Source organism: Ochotona princeps, chromosome 3 (assembly GCF_030435755.1).
Source record: "Ochotona princeps isolate mOchPri1 chromosome 3, mOchPri1.hap1, whole genome shotgun sequence".
Taxonomy (NCBI): Eukaryota; Metazoa; Chordata; class Mammalia; order Lagomorpha; family Ochotonidae; genus Ochotona; species Ochotona princeps.
In genome coordinates, this window is record NC_080834.1 from 86542149 (window position 1) to 86566867 (window position 24719).

At 41.5% G+C, this 24719-nt stretch overlaps 3 protein-coding genes across 7 annotated transcripts in view; 1 reads left to right on the forward strand and 2 right to left on the reverse strand.

The window, feature by feature from the left end:
• GOLGB1 (golgin B1) overlaps positions 1-24719 on the reverse strand; it is a 78178-nt gene that overhangs the window by 44789 nt on the left and 8670 nt on the right. For 4 of the 5 annotated variants that reach the window (XM_058661960.1, XM_058661957.1, XM_058661956.1 and 1 more), the window contains exons 2-4: positions 2645-2739; positions 1581-1733; positions 1212-1364 (exon numbers count right to left, since the gene is read on the reverse strand). In XM_058661960.1, coding sequence (XP_058517943.1) covers positions 1212-1364; positions 1581-1733; positions 2645-2737 — 399 coding nt within the window. In that variant the 5' untranslated portion in view covers positions 2738-2739. Of the gene's footprint in view, positions 1-1211; positions 1365-1580; positions 1734-2558; positions 2740-24719 lie in introns of those variants that run through there. The other variant, XM_058661958.1, reaches the window with a different exon arrangement.
• LOC131479862 (L-fucose kinase-like) lies at positions 14903-20483 on the forward strand. Its single transcript, XM_058661341.1, has 5 exons — positions 14903-14971; positions 19399-19545; positions 19625-19724; positions 19852-20075; positions 20231-20483. Exons 1-5 carry the CDS (start codon positions 14903-14905, stop codon positions 20315-20317), a joined length of 627 nt encoding a protein of 208 aa, XP_058517324.1. The 3' UTR covers positions 20318-20483.
• Positions 21192-22873, reverse strand: LOC131479918 (conserved oligomeric Golgi complex subunit 4-like). The gene is given in 1 exon segment (XM_058661961.1): positions 21192-22873. A coding segment is annotated over 1 exon segment (1344 nt). The 5' UTR covers positions 22846-22873; the 3' UTR covers positions 21192-21501.

Below are 24719 nucleotides of genomic sequence, written 5' to 3' on the forward strand. Positions count from 1 at the left end.
GTCTGAAGGAAGGACTAGGGCTGAGGTCTTGAGTCAACAATTTAATTCACATCTGAACCCAGTTACTTCATCCACAACCTGATGCCTCCCAGGGTCTGTAGCTGCAGTCCCGAAACAGATGTGCACAGCAAAGCCAGGCTTCTGACAAAGTAGGCTGCCTAATGAGGAGCTTAACTGCTCAGCCACTCAGAGGTGTAGAAAGGTTTTCTTCAAATTTAATTACTTCAGAAGAAAGAAAGAGACAGAGAGAGGGAGAGAGAAAGGAAGGAAGGAATGAAGGAAGGGAGGGAGGGAAGAACGGAAAAGAGGAAGAAAGAAAAGGAAACAGTGAGATTTCCCATCCACTGATTCACTCCCCAAATACCTGCAGAAGCCAGGAGCCAGGAACTAAACCCAGGTCTGCCCCAGCAGAGATTCAGTTGATAAAGCGACCACTGCTGTCTCCCAGCGTCTGCATTAGCGGGAAGCTGGATCAGGAGCGAGAGCCAGGAACTGAACTCAGGCACTTCGATGGGGGACACAGGTATCTTAACTGTTAAGCCAGATGCCTCCCCATGCTCTCCTTTTTAAATTTCCTGGATAGTCTGACTTGTAAATGACATTTTATGTTCATGTTTTCCATCAGTCATTGATTCTCCCTGTGTGGTCTACATACTAGCTAGAATATAAGCTCAATAAAAAAAATAGTGTTTAGTATTGTATTACTTTAGCATCAAAATAATTGTTTTGAGTGAAGATCTGCTAATATTAAGAAGGCTTATCCTTTTTACTTATTTTATTTATAAAAAGAGAACAAATTTCCAGTAGTTTACAGATACATTTCTAGAAATAAAATGATACTTCTCTTCCCCTTCCTTTCTTTGTTTCACTTTTTAAATTTTTCAGATACTTTGCTTTTTATGTCAATATAATAATACAAAGAGAACAGGTTCAGTGTAGTCTATGGATACAACTGCCATCTTTTCCCTCCCTCCTTCCTCCCCCTTTCTTTATTCCTCTCCCCTCCTCCTTCCTTTCTGTTTCCCTCCTCTTGTTTCTGTCATTCATTCATTCATTTTCAGTTTTTCATACAGCATTTTTACTCAACATTATAGGACAAGGGTATGAGACTCTACTAAATAAAGAAATCAACAGGTAAAAAAGCCCCTACTTCAGTGGTAACTTGGGCAAGCTTTTCAGCTTGGGAAACATGGTGTACTCAGCCACCGCACCTTGGAGAGCTGGTCCTCTGACTGAGGCTCTGCAGGCAGACCCGTCCCTCCTTGAGCCTTCATTTCTTCTATGTGTTTATTCAGGTATGTTAATTTGGCCTTAGCATGAAGTTTTAGTTTCTTTATCTTGTTATCAGCGGCTTTTCTTTCTTCCTGCCACAGAATAATGGTGGTGAATACGTAAATAGATAGTCACAATCTACCTAGCAAATGACGTAAGTTATTTTCAGTAGGCATTATTTCACGGTACAAATCACAGAGAAGCAATCAGATCACCTGATAATGTAAGTGAAGGGAAAACCTGAGAGAAGGGGTTAGCTGTCTATCCTTTATCCAATGCTCCGGAAGAAAGCAGAAAGGCAGTGGTACCTGCAGAGCGTCCTCTTTCTGCTGCAGCTGCGCGTCCTTCTGCCTAATGATCTCTTTGAGCTCCACCACCAACTGCTCTGCATAAGCCAGGCGCTCCACAACATCCTCTTGCGTTTGACTGTTAAGTTCCATGTCAGATTCCTGGGGTAATTCCTGTCAGAAGAAAGATTGCCAATGCACCAGAGAAACTGCAAATTGGAGATCCTGCATTCCAATTTTGTCTTACTTTTTGCTTAACTCACAGTTTTCACTTAAGAATCTTTCCAACTGAGATTCAATAATAATCACTAATATAATCATTACAATGTATTTCTATAAATGCTAACCATTTAACAAACATTAAATCTTAACTACTGGCTAACTTATATCCTTTTAACTTAATCTTTCAACTCTAATTCAATAGTAACCAATATTGTTAGCCATTACAATGTATTTAATAACTGTTGAACATTTTATAGACACATTTAAAGTCTTAATATCCTAATTTTACCAGAATCAAAGTGGACAACAGATCACAAAATAGTAAGTGAAAGAGTACAATGTATAAGGGAGTAGTTGAATAAAATTCTCTTAACCACAAGGCAATACCACTTGCTGTTTCACAAAACTAAAGGACTTCTTTTGACTTTTCCTGTGGTCCCCAGAAAATACAATCCAAATTATAAGAGAGGTGAATTTATAGCAGCAAGTAAATATTTATATTTATATTAAATATGATATAAATATTAATGCATATTTAATGTAATATGAACGTGCTCCAGTCCCTCTCCACTTGTCATTTAAATCTGATCTATGCAACAGGAATATGCTCATATACCAGAGGAAGAGGACTTCAAGCGCTCTGGCATTAGGCCAAAACAGAAAAACTAGAAAAGATCTTTCAAATCACACCCATGAATTGGTCCCAATCACTGTAGCTCTTAGGCTACAAATTTACAGGAGAAGACATTGATAAAGTCTCAGTACTTTCATCCTCACGTTACACTCTTCTATCTTAAATTGGTTTCCTTAGAAGCACACAGAACAGTGTCTCATCAGTTTACATCCAACAGAGCTCTACTCACAGTGTCTAAAGGAGCTGTCATATTCTGATCAGTGTCATCTCCTGATAATTCATGCAAAACCACATTTGCTAGTCCTGATAATCGGCTCAACATTTCTGCAGGAAAACATGGAAATAAAAACATAACAATCAAAATGGTGCATGTGATATAAACTGAATAGATCCTACAACATGATGATGTCATTTGAGTGTGTATGGTATAGTCATGCGCTGCTATTTTCAGTGGGAACAGCACAGAGAATATAATCACCACCATTAACACCAGTTTTTTTTGATTTATTTATTTTATGATACAGTTCCATAGGCTCTGGGATTCCTTACTTCCCCCCAAGTCCCATCCATCTCCCCACTGATTTCCTTTATATTATTACAATAGTATAGTCCTTCATAATCAGTCATAAATCCATCATTCTGCTATTTAAGTATATTCTGACATTGTAGGTATGGACAGTGGCAGAGTGCAGCATCATATTGGGTTTTTTTGTTTGTTTTTTAATTTTTTAAATTTCCTTTTTCTTTATTCTTTTTCATTTTTTAAAATTTATTCATTAGTTACATTGTATTATGTGACACAGTTTCATAGGTACTGGGATTCTCCCCACCCCTCCCCAAACCCCCCCCATGGTGGATTCCTCCACCTTGTTGCATAACCACAGTTCAAGTTCAGTTGAGATTCTTTCATTGCAAGCATCTACCAGACATAGAGTCCAGCATCTTATTGTCCAGTCAAGTTCAATGGCTTCTTAGGGAGACCCTCTCTGGTCTGAAGGCAGAGCCAGCAGAGTATCATCCCGATCAATTAAAAGTTCCAACATATCCTCAGCAACAATTTACATCGTTATGGAATTAATTGACATAGTATTGAGTAACCAATATGTTAAAAATAAATGTGAGGAGATCGGAGAAAATGGCCGACCACGGAGGGTTGATGTAAAGGGGAAGGCAGAGAGAGAGGGCCAAAAAGTGCCAGAAGAAGGAGCAAGTCTAGTTAAAAATAGTATACACAGGTGTGCGAATCCCACAGGACACTGCGGAATCAACAAGATCCACGCAATTTGGAGAATCAACCAAAAATAACAACAAATAAACCAAGGAAGTGCTCAGCGGCCGGCTCAGTCTCACCGCAGCTCGAAAACGGGTGAGTTGGGAACCCAGCGGGGGGGGGGGGGGGAAGGCCGGCGGGAGTTTTGAACAGCCAACTTTGGGAGATCGTTGCACAAGGCCCCGCCAGTGGCGGCTGGAAACTGCACGAGTGCTGAAACCTCTAGCACTGGTGGCGATATTAGTGACCTTGGTGGGACCCAGGCAAAGACAGGGACGGCTAAGTAACACATATTCCCACATAACGAACGCTACGGTACCGGAAGGGCGCTAGGATCCTGAAGTGCGGTAGCCGGCAGCTACCCCGGGACCACAGCTAAACTAAATTCTGGGCCAACCCAGGCCAAAGGAAAGTGGCCGTGCCTCAGACAAAAAACCAAAGTAAAACAACAACAACAAAAAAAATCCTAGGCGCTGAAACCTAAGGCTGAAACCTAAGGCACTGAAACCTGAAACCCAGAAGGGAAACAAAAACAACTCCCTGGGCCTAAGGAAAACAAAAACCTAGGCTAGCAAGACCTCAGGCCACCCACTAGGTGGCAACAGAGGTCAAGGGTGAGAATCCAGCAACCCCTGGGGCCACAGGCATGAGGCGCAATAGGAGAGCCAGTGAGGTAGATGCAGCTAATGCCATCCCAAAAAGCCACCATAAAGCCTGGTCGATCGCAGAGATTACAGATGAAGAAATTGAAGACGTCTCTGATAAGGAGTTCAGGAAAATAATTATAAAACTCTTCAGAGACAATGAAAAACGATGGGACGAGCTCAAAGATTTTAAAAACCACATAATCACAGAAACAAAATCACTCAAAAACGAGATCCTGGACTTGAAGAATAAAGTTGAGAGCTTAGCCAACAGAATTACAGCAGCAGAAGACAGGATATCCGACTTAGAAGATTCCCAGAATGAAAGCAGGCAGATTATTAACCAACTAGAGTCACAACTACACAAGGCGACCAAGACGATCCAGGAGATGAATGACAACATCAAGAAGTCAAATATCAGAATCATGGGGCTCCCAGAAGGAGTGGAAAGAGAAACAGGCATACAACCAGTACTTGAGGAAATTATGCAGGAGAACTTCCAAAATACCTGGAACATGAGTCCAATCCAAATTCAGGAAGGCCAGAGGACTCCCCACAGGGTGGACCCAAAACGATCCTCCCCAAGACACGTGGTAATCAAGCTACCCTCCAATGAATACAAAGAAAGAATCCTAAGGTTAGCACGATCCAAAGAGAAGCTTACATTTAGGGGTAGGACCATCAGAATCACTGCTGACTTCTCAGAACAGACACTCCAGGCAAGAAGGGAGTGGAACAAAATCTTTCAAGTACTGAAAGAGAACAACTGTCAACCAAGAATACTCTACCCAGCAAAGATTTCATTTGTATACGAGAACGAAACTAGATACTTCCACAGCAAAGAGAAATTAGAAGAATATGCCAACACAAAACCAACTCTACAAAATCTCCTTAGAAATGCGCTACTCCCAGAGAAAAAGGAAGCAAGCCATAAGCAAGGATGGCAATCAGGGAGATCTCAATAAAGTCCATCCACGGAAACGACAATCAATTACCAACAACCTCAAAAACACAGGCATATGTCACGGCATTATTATAATTTCTCAATATTAACCCTCAACACAAATGGCTTAAATTCATCACTCAAAAGGCACCGATTAGCAGACTGGGTTAAAAATCAGGACCCAACTATATGCTGCTTGCAAGAAACGCATCTAACCAGAAGAAACTTCAGGAAACTCAAAGTGAAAGGATGGAAACAAATATTCCATGCCAATGGACGAGAAAAAAAGGCTGGCGTGGCAGTCCTATTCTCAGATGATACGGACTTCAAAGTAACAAACGTCAAAAAGGACAGGGAAGGGCGCTACATCCTCTTGAAAGGGAGGATCCAACAAGAACCAATCGCAATTCTTAACATATATGCTCCTAGCCCGGATGCACCCAGCTATGTGAAACAACTACTTTTGGACTTAAAGGGAGACATAGATAAACATACGATAATTCTGGGAGATCTGAACACCCCACTAACACCAATAGATAGATCAACGCAGCAAAAGCTCAACAGAGAAGCCACAGAACTCACACAAACAATAGAACAACTGGACCTAGTAGACATCTATAGAATATTTCATCCTAAGGCCACAGACTACACCTTCTTCTCAGCAGTGCATGGTACCTTCTCCAGGATAGACCACATAATAGGACACAAAGCAAGTTTAACTAACTACAAAAATATCAGAATCATACCATGTACCTTCTCAGACCATCACGGAGTGAAACTGGAAATCAACAACTCAAAATGTCCCAGGAAACATGTAAACTCCTGGAGGCTGAACAATATGCTACTAAACGAACAATGGGTTAGAGAAGAAATTAAAGATGAGATCAAAAAATTTATGGAAACCAACGAAAACCCAGATACAAATGTCCAAAACTTATGGGACACCGCCAAAGCAGTGTTACGTGGTAAGTTTATTGCAATTAGCGCGCACGTCAAAGCTCAAGAAAGGCAACAAATGCAGGAATTAAGCACACACCTCCAGGAACTGGAAAAGCAATAGCAGAAGGACCCCACAAACAAGAGGAAACAAGAAATTATCAAAACAAGACAAGAACTAAATCAGAAAGAAATTAAAAAAACCATTCAGAAAATAAATGAATCAAAAAGCTGGTTCTTTGAGAGGATAAACAAAATAGATACCCCACTGGCCCGACTGACAAAGAAAAAACAAGACAAAGCAAGAATTAGCAGCATCAAAGATGAAAAAGGCAACATAACAACAGACACTACTACCATTAAGGAAATAATTAGAAATTATTACAAAGAACTATACACCAACAAATCCGATAACCACTTGGAAATGGAAAGATTCTTAGAATCCCACCACTTACCAAAACTCACCCCAGAAGCAACAGAAGACCTGAATAAACCCATTACCGAATCAGAAATAGAATCAGTGATTAAAGAGCTCCCAACAAAGAAAAGCCCAGGCCCAGATGGTTTTACCACAGAATTCTACAAAACATTCCAACCAGAGCTAACCCCAATCCTTTACAAGCTCTTCAAAACAATAGAAAAGGAAGCAGTTCTTCCAAACTCATTCTATGAAGCCAATGTCACCTTAATCCCCAAACCGAACAGAGAATTAACAGAGAAGGAAAACTACAGACCGATCTCCCTGATGAACGTTGACGCTAAGATTCTCAACAAAATCCTAGCCAATAGAATACAAAAAAACATCAGACAGATCATCCATCCAGACCAAGTAGGTTTCATCCAGGGAATGCAGGGATGGTTCAACATAAGAAAATCCATAAATGTGATACATCACATCCAAAAACTGAAAAACAAAAACCATATAATAGCATCAATAGATGCAGAAAAAGCCTTCGACAAAATCCAACACCACTTCATGTTAAAAACCCTAACCAGGGTGGGGATAGAAGGAACAATCCACAACATAATCAAAGCAATATATGAAAAACCCAATGCCAGCATTATACTAAATGGAGAAAAACTGGATCCCTTCCCACTGAGATCTGGAACAAGACAAGGCTGCCCACTATCACCACTGCTATTCAATATAGTCCTAGAGGTACTTGCAGAAGCCATAAGACAAGACAAAGAAATCAAAGGAATCCAAATTGGAAATGAAGAGTCAAGCTTTCACTATTCGCAGACGACATGATTCTCTACATAGAAGAACCAAAAAACTCAATACAAAGACTCCTAGAACTCATACGAGAATTTGGCGGAGTGGCAGGATACAAAATTAATGAACAAAAATCAATAGCCATGGTGTATGCAAATGGCCGCAAGATGGAAGAAGATCTAACCAACAAGCTACCATTCAAAATAACAGAGAAAAGCATGAAATATCTGGGAATAAATTTAACCAAAAGCGTAGATGACCTTTATGAAGAAAATTACAAAACACTCAAAAAACAAATAGAACAAGACCTCGAAAGATGGAACAACATCCCATGCTCCTGGATAGGCAAAATTAATATCATCAAAATGTCTATACTACCAAAAGCAACATATACATTCAATGCAATCCCAATCAAATTACCCACAGCATTCTTCATCGAACTGGAAAAAATGATACACAGATTCATCTGGAAACACAAAAAACCACGAATAGCCAGAACCACCCTGAAGAACAGACACTTAACAGGGGGAATCACAGTACCGGATCTATGGACATACTATAGGGCAGTGGTCATCAAAACAGCCTGGTACTGGCACAAAGATAGAGAGGAAGATCAGTGGAGCAGAATAAAAACAACAGATGGAAACCCACAAAGATACAGTCAATTAATCTTCGACAAAAAGACAGACAACAACCCAAGCAAATGGAAAGGTCTGTTCAATAAATGCTGTTGGGACAACTGGTTGATAGCCTGCAGAAACAAAAAGATAGACCCACATCTCTCACCATACACCAAGATCGAATCTAAATGGATAAAAGACCTAAACCTACATCCAGAAACCTTCAAACGTTTGGAAGAAAATGTTGGAAACACACTGCAACACTTAGGGGTAGGCCCTCACTTCCTAAAAAAGACTCCAAATGCAGTAGAAATCGAGACCAAAATAAACAATTGGGACCTCATCAAACTAAGAAGCTTCTGTACAGCTGGAGAAACAATCAACAAAGTAAAAAGGCAACCTACAGAATGGGAGAAGATCTTTGCACACTACATAGGAGATAGAGGGCTGATCTCCAGAATATACAAAGAGCTACAGAGAAACCAAAACAACAGAACAAACAAACTGCTCAAGAAATGGGCACGGGAAATGGGCAGACATTTCACAAAAGAACAAACCCAAATGGCAAACAAGCATATGAAAAAATGCTCAAATTCCTTGGCAATAAGGGAAATCCAAATGAAGACAACAATGAGGTACCACCTAACTCCAGTAAGGATGGCACACATACATAATACCACCAACACTTGCTGGCGAGGCTGTGGGGAAAAGGGAACCCTTCTCCACTGCTGGTGGGACTGCAGACTTGTACAGCCTCTATGGGAATCAGTTTGGCGAATACTCAAACAACTGAAAATCAGCATACCATATGATCCAGCAATAGCACTCCTAGGAATATATCCAAAAGATCTCCTACACAAGAAACCAACATGCACGCCTATGTTCATAGCAGCACTATCTACAATCGCAAAAACCTGGAAGCAGCCAAAATGCCCATCAATAGAAGACTGGATAAGAAAGCTATGGTTCATCTACTCTATGGAATACTACTCAGCTATTAAAAAAAACGAAATGCAGTTCTTTGTGGACAAATGGGCCCGACTGGAATCCATCATGCTAAGAGAAATGAACCAATCCCAAAAGGTTAAATACCACATGTTCGCCTTAATCTGAGATGAAAAGATGACAACTTGAAAGATAGTACCTGTATATTGTAATATTAGTGCAATCTCTAACAACCTGTATCCAATGCAATAAGATAATGCGATATAATCTATAAAACAACAATTAATGTCAGAATACTTAAGATCTACATCAAAAAAGTGTAAAACCTACTATACCCTCAATACGCTATGTTAACCGGTAATGGGGAGGGAGTGCAGGGAAATCTTTCAAGACCATAAAAAGAGTGAGAGAAAAAAAAAAGTACAATATAGCTTGTCAAGGTCAAATCTGGTTTTTCATAGACAGCAGACTCAATGCGGCACTAAACAACAATAAAACTACTATACCAATGCATGAGGGGGGAATCGGGTGCGATCCTGACAACCTCTTAACAGGAGGTCATGTGTGTGGAGCAGGGGGGCACTCCAGAGTGGAGCAGGTGGTAAGGAGGAAGCTTGGATCCCAACCATGAAGACTCCCAGATCTTCAACACAAACTACTAATACGAGCAACAAGGACTATACCCCAACTGCCAAGGAGGCCACAGGGAATTGGATGCCCTCGGAGGCTGAGTACTCTGAGGTCACCCACCCACAACCGGAGCTTCCGCAGGGGATGGAAGAAGTCCAAACACTACCGTGTAGAAACCAACGTCATCGGAAAGACAGCCAGAAGCCCTGAGCGGTCAGCAGACACAGAAGAACAATTAATGTCCTTCAGGACCAGGGAGGAGAGCTTTCTCTGGTCCGAGCCTGGCTCCACCTCTGGACCCCCGCCCTCCCTCGCAGTGACCATCGGGATCGCTTCGAAAACCCCTCACAGCAAACAAACAATCATACAAACTAAAAAAAAAAAAAAAAAAAAAACAACCCTAAAATAAATAGACAAACAACAGAAAGTAGAGCTTGAAATCTGACAGGAAAGAGCTGGCATGGATTGGCTCATGCCTTGCTGGGTGGGACACAAAGATTGGTCACTCCTCACCATGGTGTTGAGGATTTCCCTGCACACCCCCCCCCAAAAAAAAAAAAATGTTCTGCACCTTAAATGTCGACAAATATCTTGTTAGAGTTAAAAGCCAGTCTGGATTATCCCAAAATCTGCCAAGATCAACAAAATTATACTTCAACACAACAAATGGCTAAATACTAAAATGAAATAGACATGAGACAGCTGAATGGTACCCAGTGGCCTTTTCGGGGTATATAGCAGCCGGTCCGGTCCTGTATATAAACTAAAATTGAGATGTCAATGAGCTAATCATAGGTTGTGGTTAGGACTTGTGTTTTTGTTATTTTGTTCTTTGTTTTTTGTTTTTTTTTTTTCTTTAACATACTGGTTACTCAAAACTATGTCAATTCCATAATATTGCAAATTGCTGTTGATGTTATATTGGGACTCTTAATTGACTGTGATGATATTATACCAGCTCTGACTTCGGACCAGAAATGGTCTCCCCAAGAAACTGTTCAACCCATCTGGACAACAAGTAGCTGGACTCCATGCTTAATATATGTTTGCAAGGAAAGAATCTTGATTGAATTTGAACTGTAATGCTGCATCAAGGTGGAGGAATCCACCAGGGGGGAGGGGAGGGGGAGGGGGATTCCCAAAGCTTATGAAACTGTCACATAATGCTAAATATTAATTAAAAAAAAATGTGAGTTCTTAACCACATCCTGTGACCACCTCATTGACATTACAATTTTAGTTTATACACAACATATAACATACATAACATGTTATACATAACATCATATCGTCTTAAGTTAAGGCAAACATGTGGTATCTAACCTTTTGGGATTGGCTCATTTCCCTTAGCATTATGGTTTCCAGTTGGGCCCATTTGGCCACAAAGAACTGCATTTTGTTTTTTTTAATAGCTGAGTAGTATTCCATGGAGTAGATAAACCAGAGCTTTCTTATCCAATCACTACATAGGTGATAGAGGGCTAATCTCCAGAATATACAAAGAGCTACAAAACAACCAAAATGCCAAAACAAACAAGTCACTCAAAAAAATGGGCACGGGAAATGAGCAGACATTTCACAAAGGAACAAACCCAAATGGCAAATAAACATATGAAAAAATGCTCAAGTTCCCTGGCAATAAAGGAAATCCAAATTAAAACATCAATGAGGTACCACCTGACGCCAGTAAGACTGGTCCACATGAAAAAAAGCACCAACACTTGTTGGTGAGGTTGCGGGGAAAAGGGATCCCTACTCCACTGCTGGTGGGGCTGCAGGTTGGTACAGCCTCTATGGAAATCAGTATGGAGAACATTCAAACAACTCAAAATCAACATACCGTATGATCCAGCAATAGCACTCCTGGGAATATATCCAACACCTGTTTCATGAGAAACCAACATGCACCCCTATGTTCATAGCAGCACAATCAGTAATTGCAAAAACATGGAAACAACCAAAATGCCCATCAGCAGCATCATATTGTTAAGACCTATTTGATAGTCTCATTGGGAGTCCATCTTTGATTTGGAAGTAGAAATGCATACTTCATTGTATCTTCACATCTGTGTACGATAGTCTCTATTACACAGTTACTACACCTCCCATTAAATGAAAAGCCATAAAACAAAACCAACAGGAAGATAAACAAAATTTACAACTTGAAGTTGAATAACATATTATTGACTAATGTGTCACTGCAGAAATAAAAATCAAAAACCTTCTTGACAACAATGCTACTGTATGACCTATGTACGATTCAGTAAAGAAATTAATAAGAGAAAAAAATCTTTTTTGAATAAATGAAAATAAAAACAAAAATATCAAAATCCATGAGATGTAGCAAAAACAGTATTGAAAGAGCTACTGATCCTGTGTTTCGCAAGAAGGCTGCCTTATATCGGAGAAAACATATTTGTCTTTTTAGGATTGGCTTATTTCACTGAGCATAATGGTCTAAAGTTGGGACCAAAATTTGATTGCAAATGGTAGAAATTCATTCTTTTTAAAGGAATATAGATGTATAACAGTTTATTTATCCAATCCTCTTTTGACAGGCATTTGGGTTGTTTCACGTTTTTCTATTGTAGATTATACTGCTGTAAATATAGGATTATAGATCCTTTTGACATATGCAGATTTCATTTCCTTTGGAAATATTCCCAGAAGGGGGATAGCGGGGTCACCTGACAGATCAATTTTTAGTTCTCTTAGCACTCTCCATTCCGACTTTATATAGGGGTTGTAGCAGCCTACACTCCCACCAGAAGTGAAAAAGGGTAATTTTCTCTTCACATCCACGCCAGCAGGTGTTGTTACTAGAGTTCTGAATGTAAACCAATCTCACTGGAGTTAGGTGGAACCTCAGTGTGGTTTTCATTTGTATTTTCCTGATAGCTTGGGAGTCTGAGCATTTTTTCATATGTCTATTAGCCATTTGAATCTGATCTTTTGAAAAATGTCTGTCCACTAACACAATTTTTTTAAAAAAATACAAATACACAATAATTAAATGCAAGCTCATAATTGGTATGTCCACTATAAAGTTTATTTTTAATGCCCTTTCTTTACAGCTTCATTTATAAACATGAATTCTTATGTTTTCTTTCCTTGCCAGATTGTTATTTTCTCCTGCTTTTTCCACTAAGCCCCAAGATTCAGTAAGACCTTTTTTGTGCCCTATAAATGCTATTCTTTCAGAAAATATTCCTGACAAACCATGTGTTTCCACTAAAATTTAGACAGAATAATTATTCAAATGTGTAGCAATAAATGCATATTTCAAAGTGTCTTCCATGAGACCAGGAAATAACAGCAAATTAAAATAATGCATATAAAAAAAGGAGTGCAATAACCAGAACAGAAATTGTTAAAACTGAAAATACATTGGTGGGCACTCTGGTAAAGAGGGTTAAATCATCAACCGAGTCCCCTGCATCCCTTATAAGAGTGCCTGGCTGAATCTCCGTCTCCTCCACTCTCGTGTGTCTGGGAGACAGTAAACACGGCCCAAGCATCTGCGTTCCTGCCACACATGTGGGGGACTCCAAAGGAGTGCATACCTCCTGGCTTCAGCTGGGCCCAGGCCTGGCTGGTATAGTCAGCTGGAGGACCAGTGATGAAAGATAGCCCTCTCGGTCTATTCTTTGCCTTCCAAGTAAACGAACTCATTTTTCAAAATTAGTTTATATACACACACACACACACATGAAACCAGAGAAAAGGCAATAAAATTAAAAACTGCCTCCTGGCTTCAGATTGACTCAGCTCCAGCCTCTCTCACCACTTGTGGAGTGAACCAGCAGATGGAAGATCTTTCTGTCTCTACTTCTCACTGTAAATCTGCCTTTCCAATAAAAATAAATAAAAATTTTTAAAATGCTAATACATTACAACTAAGTTTTGTTCAGGAAACTTAAGTCTAGTTCAAAACATGCAAATCAATTAAGGTAATTCACTATATTAGTAAGCTGAGTAAGAAAAGTTACATCTATAGATTCAGAGAAAGCACTGACAAATTTCAACATACATTCACATAAAAACTCTCAATAAACTAAGAATAAAAATAAGTTCCCTTAGTGTAATAAAGGGATCTTATAAAAGTCCTATAGAAAACTTGATACTATCACAGTACACTAGAGCCTCCAGAGGACACCTGGTACCATGGCAGGGGACAGGGGACAGAACAAATTGATCAACTACCCCAGTCACTTGTTGGCAGTGAAGATCGGGGCAGACAGATACACTAAGGTAGACTATAGCAGCCAGTGGATTCGGGAGATTTCATCGCAACTGAAGAGGCGGGATCGCCAGCAATTCAGTACTGTTGAACTATCAAAATCTCTTGGGCCCGGTGTGATAGCGTAGTGGTTAAAGTCCTCGCCTTGCACACAACGGGATCCCATATAGGCACTGGTTCTAATCCCGGCAGCTCCACTTCCTATTCAGCTCCTTGCTTGTGGCCTGGGAAAGCAGTTGAGGATGGCCCAAAGCCTTGGTACCCTGCACCCTCGTGGGAGACCTGGAAAGAAGTTCCTGGCTCCTGGCTTCAGACTGGCTCAGCTCCAGCTGTTGCGGCCACTTGGGGAGTGACTCATCGGATGGAAGATCTTCCTCTCTGTCTCTCCTTTCTGTACATCTGCCTTCCCAATAAAATAAATAAATCTTTTTTAAAAAATGAGAAAAAAAAATCTCTTAAGAAATTCATGGTATTGTAAATTTCTATTTTTCTTCCTGTTGTTGATTTTGTGTTGTGGCTTTTCCTTTAAGAGGGATGTGTGGTGACTGTGTAATGGAGACTATCATGTCCAGAAGTGAGGATGCAGTGCAGTGTGCATCTCTATTTCCAGATCAAAGATGGACTACTAATGAAATTGTTAGCTGTATCTTGGGCCCGGAGCCGTAGCCTAGAGGCTAAAGTCCTTGCCTCTAATGCCCTGGGATCCCATATGGGCGCAGGTTCTAATCCTAGCAGCTCCACTTCCCATCCAGCTCTGCTTGTGGCCTGGGAAAGCAGTCAACGGTCCAAAGCTTTGTGACCCTGCACCCTCGTGGGAGACCCGGAAAAGGCTTCCTGGTGTTCCCAGCTTCAGATAGGAGCACCGGCCATTGTGCTCACTTAGGCAGCGAATCATTGGATGGAAGATCTTCCTCTCTGTCTCTCCTCCTCTCTGTATATCTCTGTATATCTGACTTTGTAATAAAAATAAATAAATCTTTAAAAAAAAAAGAAACTATTAGCTGTATCTTGACAATAGGATGCTGGACTCTCTGCCATTGTCGATGCCTGAAATGATGAACATGTGTCTGTTTTTGAAGAGCTATGCTATAGTAACAATACAGGGGAATTCGGTAGGTTGGAGGGGACAGGAGAAATCCCCGGGCCTACGAACTGTATCATAGAATTATGGTAATAATTTCAAAAGAAGTAAAAATAAATAAACAAACAAATAAATAAATAAATATTAAATAAGTTGAAAGAATGAAGAGATGAATTTAGCAAGATGGCAGGATACAAAGTCAATATGAAAGAGGAACTGCAAATACTGAACAGATGTAATTCAAAACCAATATGATATGATAGCATTTACTACAATATGATAGCATTCACTACAGCACTAGGGAAAAAGGAAACATGCAGATATAACAAACTGTACATGGAACATGAATGCTGCAAACTATTTAAAAACTAAGACAAAAAAGAAAAAGCCTGGAAATCAGAACTGTGGTATAGCTACTTAAGCCACCACCTATACAAGACAGGTATCCCAGATGGGCTCAGGTTTGATCTCAGCTGTTCCACTTTCATTCCAGCTCCTTCTAATGCACCTGGGAAAATACCAGAAGACGACCCAAGAGTCACAGTCCCTGCCACGCATGTGGGAGAACCAAATGAAGCGCCTGGATCCTGGCTTTGCACGGGCACGGCCCTGGCTGGGCAGCTGATAGAGGATCTGCCTCTCCTACTCTCTGTAGCTCTGCCTTTCAAAGAAATAAATAAATCTTCAGAAAAAAAAGTCTGAATAAAGACGGACATTAAAACTATGGTCATGAATTTGGAGAGTATTTCAAAAGCTCATGGAAATGCATATTATGTAAAAAAAAAACCACAGATAAACTTTCTTTTCTATGTGAAAATGGACTTGATTTTTAATTTCACTTCCCATGGATTTTTGGAAGTGCCCTCATATTATTAAAGCATCAATTCTCCTGGTTTAGATCTATAAATTCCAATGCAAATCCTAGTAAGCTTTATTTAACAAAAACAAGCTGACTCTACAATTTATATGAAAAGGTGAGGAAAGGAGAATTTATTGTAAAAGCTACAGTTATAAGCCAGTAAACCTATGGGTCAAAGTACAGACATACAGGTCAGTGAGGCAGAACAGAAGGCCCGATAAGAGACAAGCACAGAGAATCACTGACCTTTACAAAGATAGAAATGTGATGTAGTTGTAGAAGGATGACCTTTTCAACAAATGCTGGTGATAGCAATTGGTAATGGGTAAAATAACACACCCATAACTCATACTTTTTATCTCAAAACAAGAAAAACCATGTATAAATTGTGAAACTTTAAAAATTGTGCAGAACATAAAAAAATCTTAAATTTGACAATTAATTGTTAGATACAAAAAAATGGTACAATAAATCGTAGAAAAATTAAAAACTGAGAACTTAGGGGCCAGGATAAGCCAAACCCTGTGTCTCTCCTTCTCTACTCTCTGTGACACTGCCGTTTAAATAAATAAATAAGCAAATAAATAAATAAATGAGCTTATCAAAATTAAAAACTTACTCTTTGAAGCCAAAGTTAAGAGAATGAAAAGACAAATCAAAATAGAAAGTATATTTGTAAATAACATGGCTAAAAAAAAAACTGGTATCCAAGAGTATGTTTTAAACCCCACAGTAGAATTCACCATTAAAAGAAATAACCTCACAAATGTGTTAGAGATCTGGACTCCAACAAGGAGGAGGCATGGGTGGCAACCAAGTGTGTGCAAAGATGTTTTACCTCATTTATTATTGGTAAAACATCCACTAATAGCACAGATTTTGCCACAATGTACTCATTTTCTGAAATGCTAGCACAATTTAGAGCAACAAAAACTTTCCTTTACGGTTGATAAAAAAAAGAAATGGTACAGCTATTCTGGAAAAAAGTTCAGTAATTTCTTGTTAATTATATATGTGTTAATTTCATTCCTAGGTTATTTAACCAGTTGAAATGGAAAATTAGGTCTACAAGAAACCTGGAAGTAAAGATTTAAAAGAGTTTCACTCATATTGGCAAAGAATAATGAGTGCATAATAACCTGTAGTATATCCAAACATGGAATATTATTCAGCAATATGAAGGAAGGAGCCATTGAGTCATACAACACAATACAGATAAAATGACTTCTGGTAAGTAGGAGAAGCTAAATGTAAATGCTGTATTTTATATGATTCTATAACACTATAGAGACAGAATCAGACCCAAACAGACATGGTTGATAGTGATTTAGGGAAAGGAATACGGAGAACTTCAACCTGTGACACAAAGGAATTTTTAAGGTAAAGGAACTGTGCTATAGGGTCCTGGGGTAGCCGATTCCTAATCATGCACACTGGCCACAAGTGCTAGCAGACAATTACACACAATTTAAAGAAACATCAAGTAGGATGTTAGGGGTTCCCAGGAAGAACGCTGGACAAGCAAATTTAATTGCTTTATAAATATATATCATAACCTCATTGAATGAGATGAGGATAGTAAAACCAAGCAACTTTGGAAAATGTGGTTTTGACTGGGGACTGATGATGAAGATGAAAAGCGGTGACACAAATACTGTACTCTAGCTGGTAAACTTCTCTCACAGTCATACGGGGTTAACAACTCTGAAACTACTTCATATGAACAGCAGGGTTCAATGATTAAGTAGATAAATTACAGATTAACAAAACCCTAGTTACTATCAGTGAAAGGGTTACAAATAACACTGGAAAGGAAGCCAGGAGAAATCCTGTGGTGTTAGATTACGGCTGACACGCCAATATGAACTTAGGTTCATGTTAGTTTACACATATAGAAACATAAATAAAATCAGCTTCGTTACTTACTGGGTTAACATGCAGAAATATGTACCCTAGCCATGCCCACTGGTAACTCCTAGAAATAGCAACATTTCAGGAACAATGAACACAGAGAGCACGCAGATCTATTTCTAAATGCAATTTCTAAAAGAGGGAATCAGGGCTCTGTGAAGACATGGCTGACTATAGAACTGGGGGTAAAGAAAACAGAAGCCAGGACAAAGCACTTCGCAGGGCCACAAAGAAAGGAAGTGGGAGGGGCAGGGAATGTTGGGAGGCACGTGGAAAACTAAAGTAGCTTCTGATGACCAAAGCCAGAATAATCTGAATCATAAGATATGTAACAATTTTAAAAATAAAACACATATGCACGTGATTTAAGCCATTAAGAGCAAACAAATGGTAGAAAATAGACAATTTTCTTTATAAAAGAATTCCAAATAATTTATGTACATATTTATCCTACTAAGAAATGGAACTTATTAGGTATGGACCGGAATTAGTGACTCACTTCCTAAAGAACAGAATACGAAAAGGGAATAATCATGACTTCAGGGTAGAGATCTGGCAATCACCACTACAGCCTAAATCAAGGTTAATACCAGTGATATCATAGTAATAGCACATGGAATGTGACAAGAAGGGAAATGTGATTTTTTTTCTTCTAAAACTCACAATCTAGGCCCGGCATGATGGCTCAGTAGCTAAATCCTCCTTGCCTTGGCAACCACCAGGATCCCATATGGGTGCTGGTTCATGTTCTGGCTGCTCCATTTCCCATCCAACTCCCTGCTCGTGGCCTGGGAAAACAGTATAGGATGGTCCAAAGTCTTGGGACTTGGACCTGCATGGGTCACCCAGAAGAAGCTCCTGGTTTCTGGCTTCAGATTGGCTTAGCACCAGCCATAGCGGCCACCTGGGGAGTGAACCAGTGTGGATGGAGAATCTGTCTCTCCTTCTCTCGGAGATCTGCCTTTCCAATAAAAAAAATAAATAAATAATCCTTTAAAAAAAAGTAAAAACTACTCACAATCACAGTCTACTTATGAGGAAAATAACAGACAAGCTCAAAACCAGGGACTTGCCCAATGCCCCTCATAACTTAAGGCAATAAAAAACAACAAAAAACTTTAAAAAAAGTCACAAATCACAAGAGGTAAGAAAACATGATGAATAAATGCTAAGTGTTATCTTGAATTGGGTCTTAAAACAGAAAAAAAAAGGAAGTCAGTGGAAAATATGGTGAGTTCTGAATGAAAGCTAACTATAGATTAGTTAATGGCATTGCAATAAGTCTGTTTTTAAAAATTTACTAGGGTTATAGAATAGGTTAATATTAGATGAAAGTAGATTCAGAGTATAGAACTTCTTGTACTAATCTTTCCAAGCTTTATGGAAGCTCATTCCATAAATTATTCCGAACTTAATTCACTTAAATAATTACTATGTATGTTACATATTCAAATTAACATCATCACTTCATAAACTCCTTGAAAATAAGAATATTAATACTCTGAAAAGAACAATCAAAATAGATTGTACACACTGCTACTTTCAGGTAATTCCGCTGAATTTTACAGTTTTTTTTAAAGATTTATTTATTTTTATTGGAAAAGCAGATTTTTACAGAGAGCAGGAGAAATGAAGATCTTTCATCTGAATTTCATGGTTTGTGATCACATGTTATCTGGCTTGTAAAGCCCTCAGTAGAAGGCAGGCCTTTGACTCAGAGGTTAAGAGTGGAAGTGGAAGAGATCGCTGTGCCCAAGGGTTTTGTCCAGAAGCTCAATGACCACTTGCTCCTGGTGTACACCGGCAAGACCCGCCTGGCTCGCAATCTGCTGCAGGTGAGCCCCTAGAATGAGGGAGGAAGGCAGATGGTGCTGGGTGTGGCTCTTCTTGATACCTCTCTGGCCCTGTCTGTAGGATGTGCTGAGGAGCTGGTATGCCCGGCTGCCTGCCGTGGTGCAGAATGCCCACAGTCTGGTGCGGCAAACTGAAGAGTGTGCTGAAGCCTTCCGCCAAGGTGAGGTGCCTCTTCCAGAGCAGGTGCAGGCATCGGGAGCATGCAAGGGCCATGCTGCTTGTAGGTCCGAGGCCAGGGTCTTTACATGCTTGTGGGGTGTGTTGCCACTGCCCTGTCTCCACTCCAGGAATGCTTCATTTGCTGGGCCAGTACCTGACCTCGTACTGGGAACAGAAGAAGCGTATGGCTCCAGGTTGTGAGCCTCTGGCTGTGCGGCGGATGATGGATGTGCTGGCTCCCTATGTTCACGGCCAGAGCCTGGCAGGGGCAGGTGGTGGAGGCTTTCTTTATCTACTGACCAAGGAGCCCCAGCAAAAGGAGGTTGTGGAGGCTGTGCTGGCCAAGACTGAGGTAACAGATGGTGTTGGATTGGCAGCTGGGGGGGCAAGAGACTTGTATGTCTAACCAGGGCTCACCCTCCAAGTCTCCCTGGCCATGCAGTCTCGGTCTGGTTTTCAAGAGGCAGATCTGCTAAGAGCTCCCTAAGCAATGTCTGTCCTGTTCAGGGCCTCGGGAACTTCAGTGTCCACCTGGTAGAAGTGGACAGTCAAGGCCTGAGACTGACGCTGCCAAGGAGTGAGGCCTTCCTCTGACGCCTCCCATCAGGCTGAACTCTGCAGGAAACAAACACCTCGAGTACAGTGGACCTTCCTTTCCTTCCTCCAAAGAACTGTCAGCTTCCTCCTACACACCCACCTCTGCCCATCTGCTCCTAGAGAAAGCAGACTTGAGCAAGACGAGGGCAAGCTGAAGCAGTGCTTGGGAACGGGACTGTACCTCCTGGCTCACAGTGGCCAAAGCTTGGCCTGTGCTGCATCTGGACCAAGGATATCTCCAAGTGCTATGTCTCATGAGGCCTTACAAATCCCATGGCCCAGTGTGGGCCACAGCCTTTTCATTCTGGAATAAGCCTTGGCAGAAGGCTAGGCTCCTTGGTAAGGGACCCAGAGAGCTCCTCAGTGGCCTGCCTTAGACTTAGGAGACCTCATGCCTCAGCCTTTACTCCTCATTGCTCGTGGGGGAGTGGAATCCAGTCCAAGTCTGTGGCAGCCAGACACTGTGGTCCTGCACTAAGTCCCTATCCACCCAAGCCTTAACCAGCAATACCACAGACTGTGCCAAGTGACCTAGTGCCTGTGGGTAGTGGGTTTTCAGGACTCACATTCTTGGAATAAATTCTACTAGGTCCTTCAAAGTTGTCCTCAGAAAGCTTTTTGTTTCCGCCTTGAGCAATTTCCACTTCCCATGGCACTGTGGGAAATTGCCAGGGGACAATCTGGTGGGGGTTGAAGGTTCAGGACTAGATAAAGGGTCCTGTTGTCCTGTGGGCCATAGAGTCAGCCGTTCATAGCTGTGAGTGTGGGAGTGGCTGAGGCCCTGGGATTTTGCTGTCACACTTCAGTGCAAATGGTGGGCGTGTCCTGCCCTAGAGCAGTCAGCCTTCTCTGGAAGCAGCATACTAGCATCTCTTCAGGAGTGTCTTTATTCAGAGTTTGTAAACACAGCCTCTTGTTGAAGTCCAACCTAATTCCAGGTCCCCCTCTAAGGCTGAGAGGAAAATGTTTTTAGGGTGAGAGAGTGGCCACTCAGAGATGGCCTATGCTTCCCCAAGGACACCGCCCAGACACATCTGATGGCAGTGTGTGGCCAGTGTCCAGGCCTTATTTCCCTGTGGCTAGAGATCCCCGAACCCAAACAGTCATGCCCAGCTGCTTGACCATGGCTACTTAGGGAAGAGGCCCTGCAGTGTGATGGGCTGTGTGGGCCCACCCTGCAGCTACAGGCTCAGCCTCTTGATGTCCTCGCTGCGGAAGTCTATGCGCAGAGCCAGCACCTGGCGCACTTCAGCAGGGGTGAGGCGCCAAGTCAGCGGGCCAGAGTTGGCACCCCAGTAGTCTAGGATCTCTGTCACTCGCTACAGGTTGAGGACTGTGGCCATCTGGGAGAGCCGGGCGAACTTGTCTTGGATGGTCCAGGTGGTCACTGTGGTAAGGTAGGCGATGAGTGACCTCAGCTCCTTGTCAAACTGTAGACCTCCCAGCCGGTTGAAGGTAGATTTCAGCACCACTTTCTCCAACTCAACAGCAACAAGGCTAGTCATGAGGCCAGTCAGTCTGTCATAGATGACTGGGGAGAGGCTGGCCTTGAACTCCGCCATTTGCTGTTCCAGGTTAAGGATGAACTGCTGTACCCAAGGGTCATTGGCTTCATAGTCATTGAACTCTTCCTCCTCAATGTTGTGGGAGATGGACAGAAAGGTGTTGATCCAAGGCTGCACCTGCGGTTTGATGGCTGTGCTGTTGAGCTCTGCCAGTCCTTCCTGCAGGAGGTCTCGGAATTTGTTGGACACGGCAGCCAAGTCAGAAAGGCAGCTGTCAAATTTGGCCTGGGCCTGCTCCCCTCCAATACCTTGGCTGAACAGCTTGGTGCAGTCGCTCTCAAGCGTCTTCTTCAGAGTAGAGATGTTTTCACTGCAGACTTCCACGTTGTTCAGAGTCACCAGGAATGACAGCTTGGCTTCATCAGTGCTCTCAATGCCTTTTGTGTCAAACTTGCCCTGCTGAAGGCTGCTGTGCATGATGTTTACGGCACTTGTTACCCCACGCTGGATGTCCTGTAAGGTGGTGGCTGGGAAGCCCATGCGCAGCTTGTTACACAAAACATCCCTGAAGTCAGACTCCAGCTCTGTGGTGGCGAGGTTTATCATGGCACACAGGCAGTCAATGCTGGAACTGGACAGAGCTCGCCCAATACATTTCTTAACAATGTAGAATACGTCATCCACCATGCTGGAAGTTAACTGGCCCTTCTCATACGTGTCCAGTGCCACAGCCTTATTGACAGTCTCCCTCATGAAGTACTCCTCCATGGTAATATACAAGCCAATGAGCTCCTGCATGGTACAGCTCAGTAAGCAGTTATTGAGGAGTTTGTCCAGACACTTCTGGTGCTCTTGCTTTACTTCTTCTGAGGCCATGGAGTCCCCCACCTCAAAATCTGAGCTGATCCTCTTCCTGAGAAAGCGTAAGTATAGTTCACTGCGGGCATTCATCAGGGTGACCTCAGTCAGGATGGGGTCCAGTTCCCTTGGTTCAATTTTTTCTGTTGAAGAATTTCGCATTAGGTTGTTCTGGACCTGGCGGAACTGCTGGTGGAGTGATTGGGTTTGATTCCTGTTCTAGCACCACATTCTAGCTTCTTCCAATGTAGACCTTGGGGGTCAGCAGGTGATGACTAAAGCATGACTATGTGAGACCCCTGGATGGAGTTTCCAGCTCCAGACACTGAGCCCAGCACAGCTTTGACCACTGTGCTCATTTAGAGAGTGAACCACTGAATGGGATCAGGCTCTCTCATTCACTCTCTCCAACTCAAATAAAAACAAAATAAAGCTCACAGCAGGGTGAAATAAAAACTCTAGAAAAAAATTGCATGTAGAGGAACGCAGGACCAGCTACAGTTTCCAGGGTAGTAAGTGTTTACGGCAGCCATGGTTCTTAAGAAAGAAGTGCTGAGAGATCTCTGCCTCAACACACTGTCTTTGATAACCCAAGCAGCATAGAGAATTTGGCAAAATCATGTGAGAGAGGAAAGAACCACTCCCTATGAAGGCAGCATAGATGGAGCGATGTGTAGCTGCCTCAACCACGTTATATACTGCCTGGAGGTAACCCAGAGCCATTTACAAGTACACAAGATCAAGTGCAACTGCTCATTCATGCTTTGAGATGCACAACTAGTCAGTTTTGAAAAAACCCACAACTTAGGGAAGGCGCAATGGCTCAACAGACTAATTCTTTACCTTCGAGCACTGGAATTGCATATAGGTGCTTATTTATGTCCTGGTTGCTTCACTTCCCATCCTGGTCCCTGCTTACGGCCTGGGAAACCAGGGCAGAATGGCTCAAAGCCACTTGAGAGATACAGAAGAAGCTCCTGACTCCTGGTTTTGGATGGCCTCAACTCAGGCCATTGTGGCCATTTGGGGAATGAACCAACAGATGGAAAATCTTTGTTTCTCCTTCTTCCTGTAAATCTGCCTTTCCAATAAACACAAATATCTTTTTTTAAAAAGTACACAGATTGCAAATTTTCAGCTTTAGACATTCTATTTTCTATGATAACGTTTAAGGGAGAAATGAATACAGTCATTAACAACTCTTCTGTAGGCACACACTGGCACTGATAGAAGGAAATAATAAAATAAACTAACTTATCAAACAAAATTATTTTATCTTAGATTTCCCAGACCACTCAGAGAACAAGCAAACAATCAAATCCAGCCACCAACTGGTGGGATTTTGAGGACATCGTAGGAGCAAAGCAGCACAGATTTTTTTTCTGCTATCTTCCCAAAGCCATACATTAAAAAAAAGCCATGAATCATCTTAGCAAAAAAAAAAATTATTTAGCAAAGTTATATAAACATCAAAATAAACACAGAGAAAAATGATCAATAGTCAGAAGATCTGGGTGTCACTAGAGTGTGCGCAGGAAGACAGAGGGAGGAAAGGGAAGGAAGTTCAATGGCTAACACCAGGAGAACCACGAGAGTCAGCAGGCACTCCCTAGCAAGTGTGCCAGGCCGACTAGAGCACAACAGCTGAAAAGGCCACCTCCACTGCAGCAGATACAGCAGTCCCCTTTAACCACAGCGAATACATTCCAAAACCACAGATAGCACCAAACCCTAAACAAACTATTTTCTTCCTTTATATACCTATTCATTCTTACAAAATTAAATTAATAGGCGCAGTAAAGAGCTTAAAACAATAACAATAAATTAGAACAGGTATAACATGCACTCATAAAAAGTTATTTAAAACTTATATGAGATATTTATTTATAAAATTTTCCATTTAAATTTTTGGGGTCCATGGTTGACAGTAGGTAACAAATGACAGAACGGGAACCCGAGATAAGGGAAGACACCTGCAAGGCATGACATGGAGCAGGAGGTCTGGGTCTCAGAGCTCTCTCAGACCTGAAGAGAGG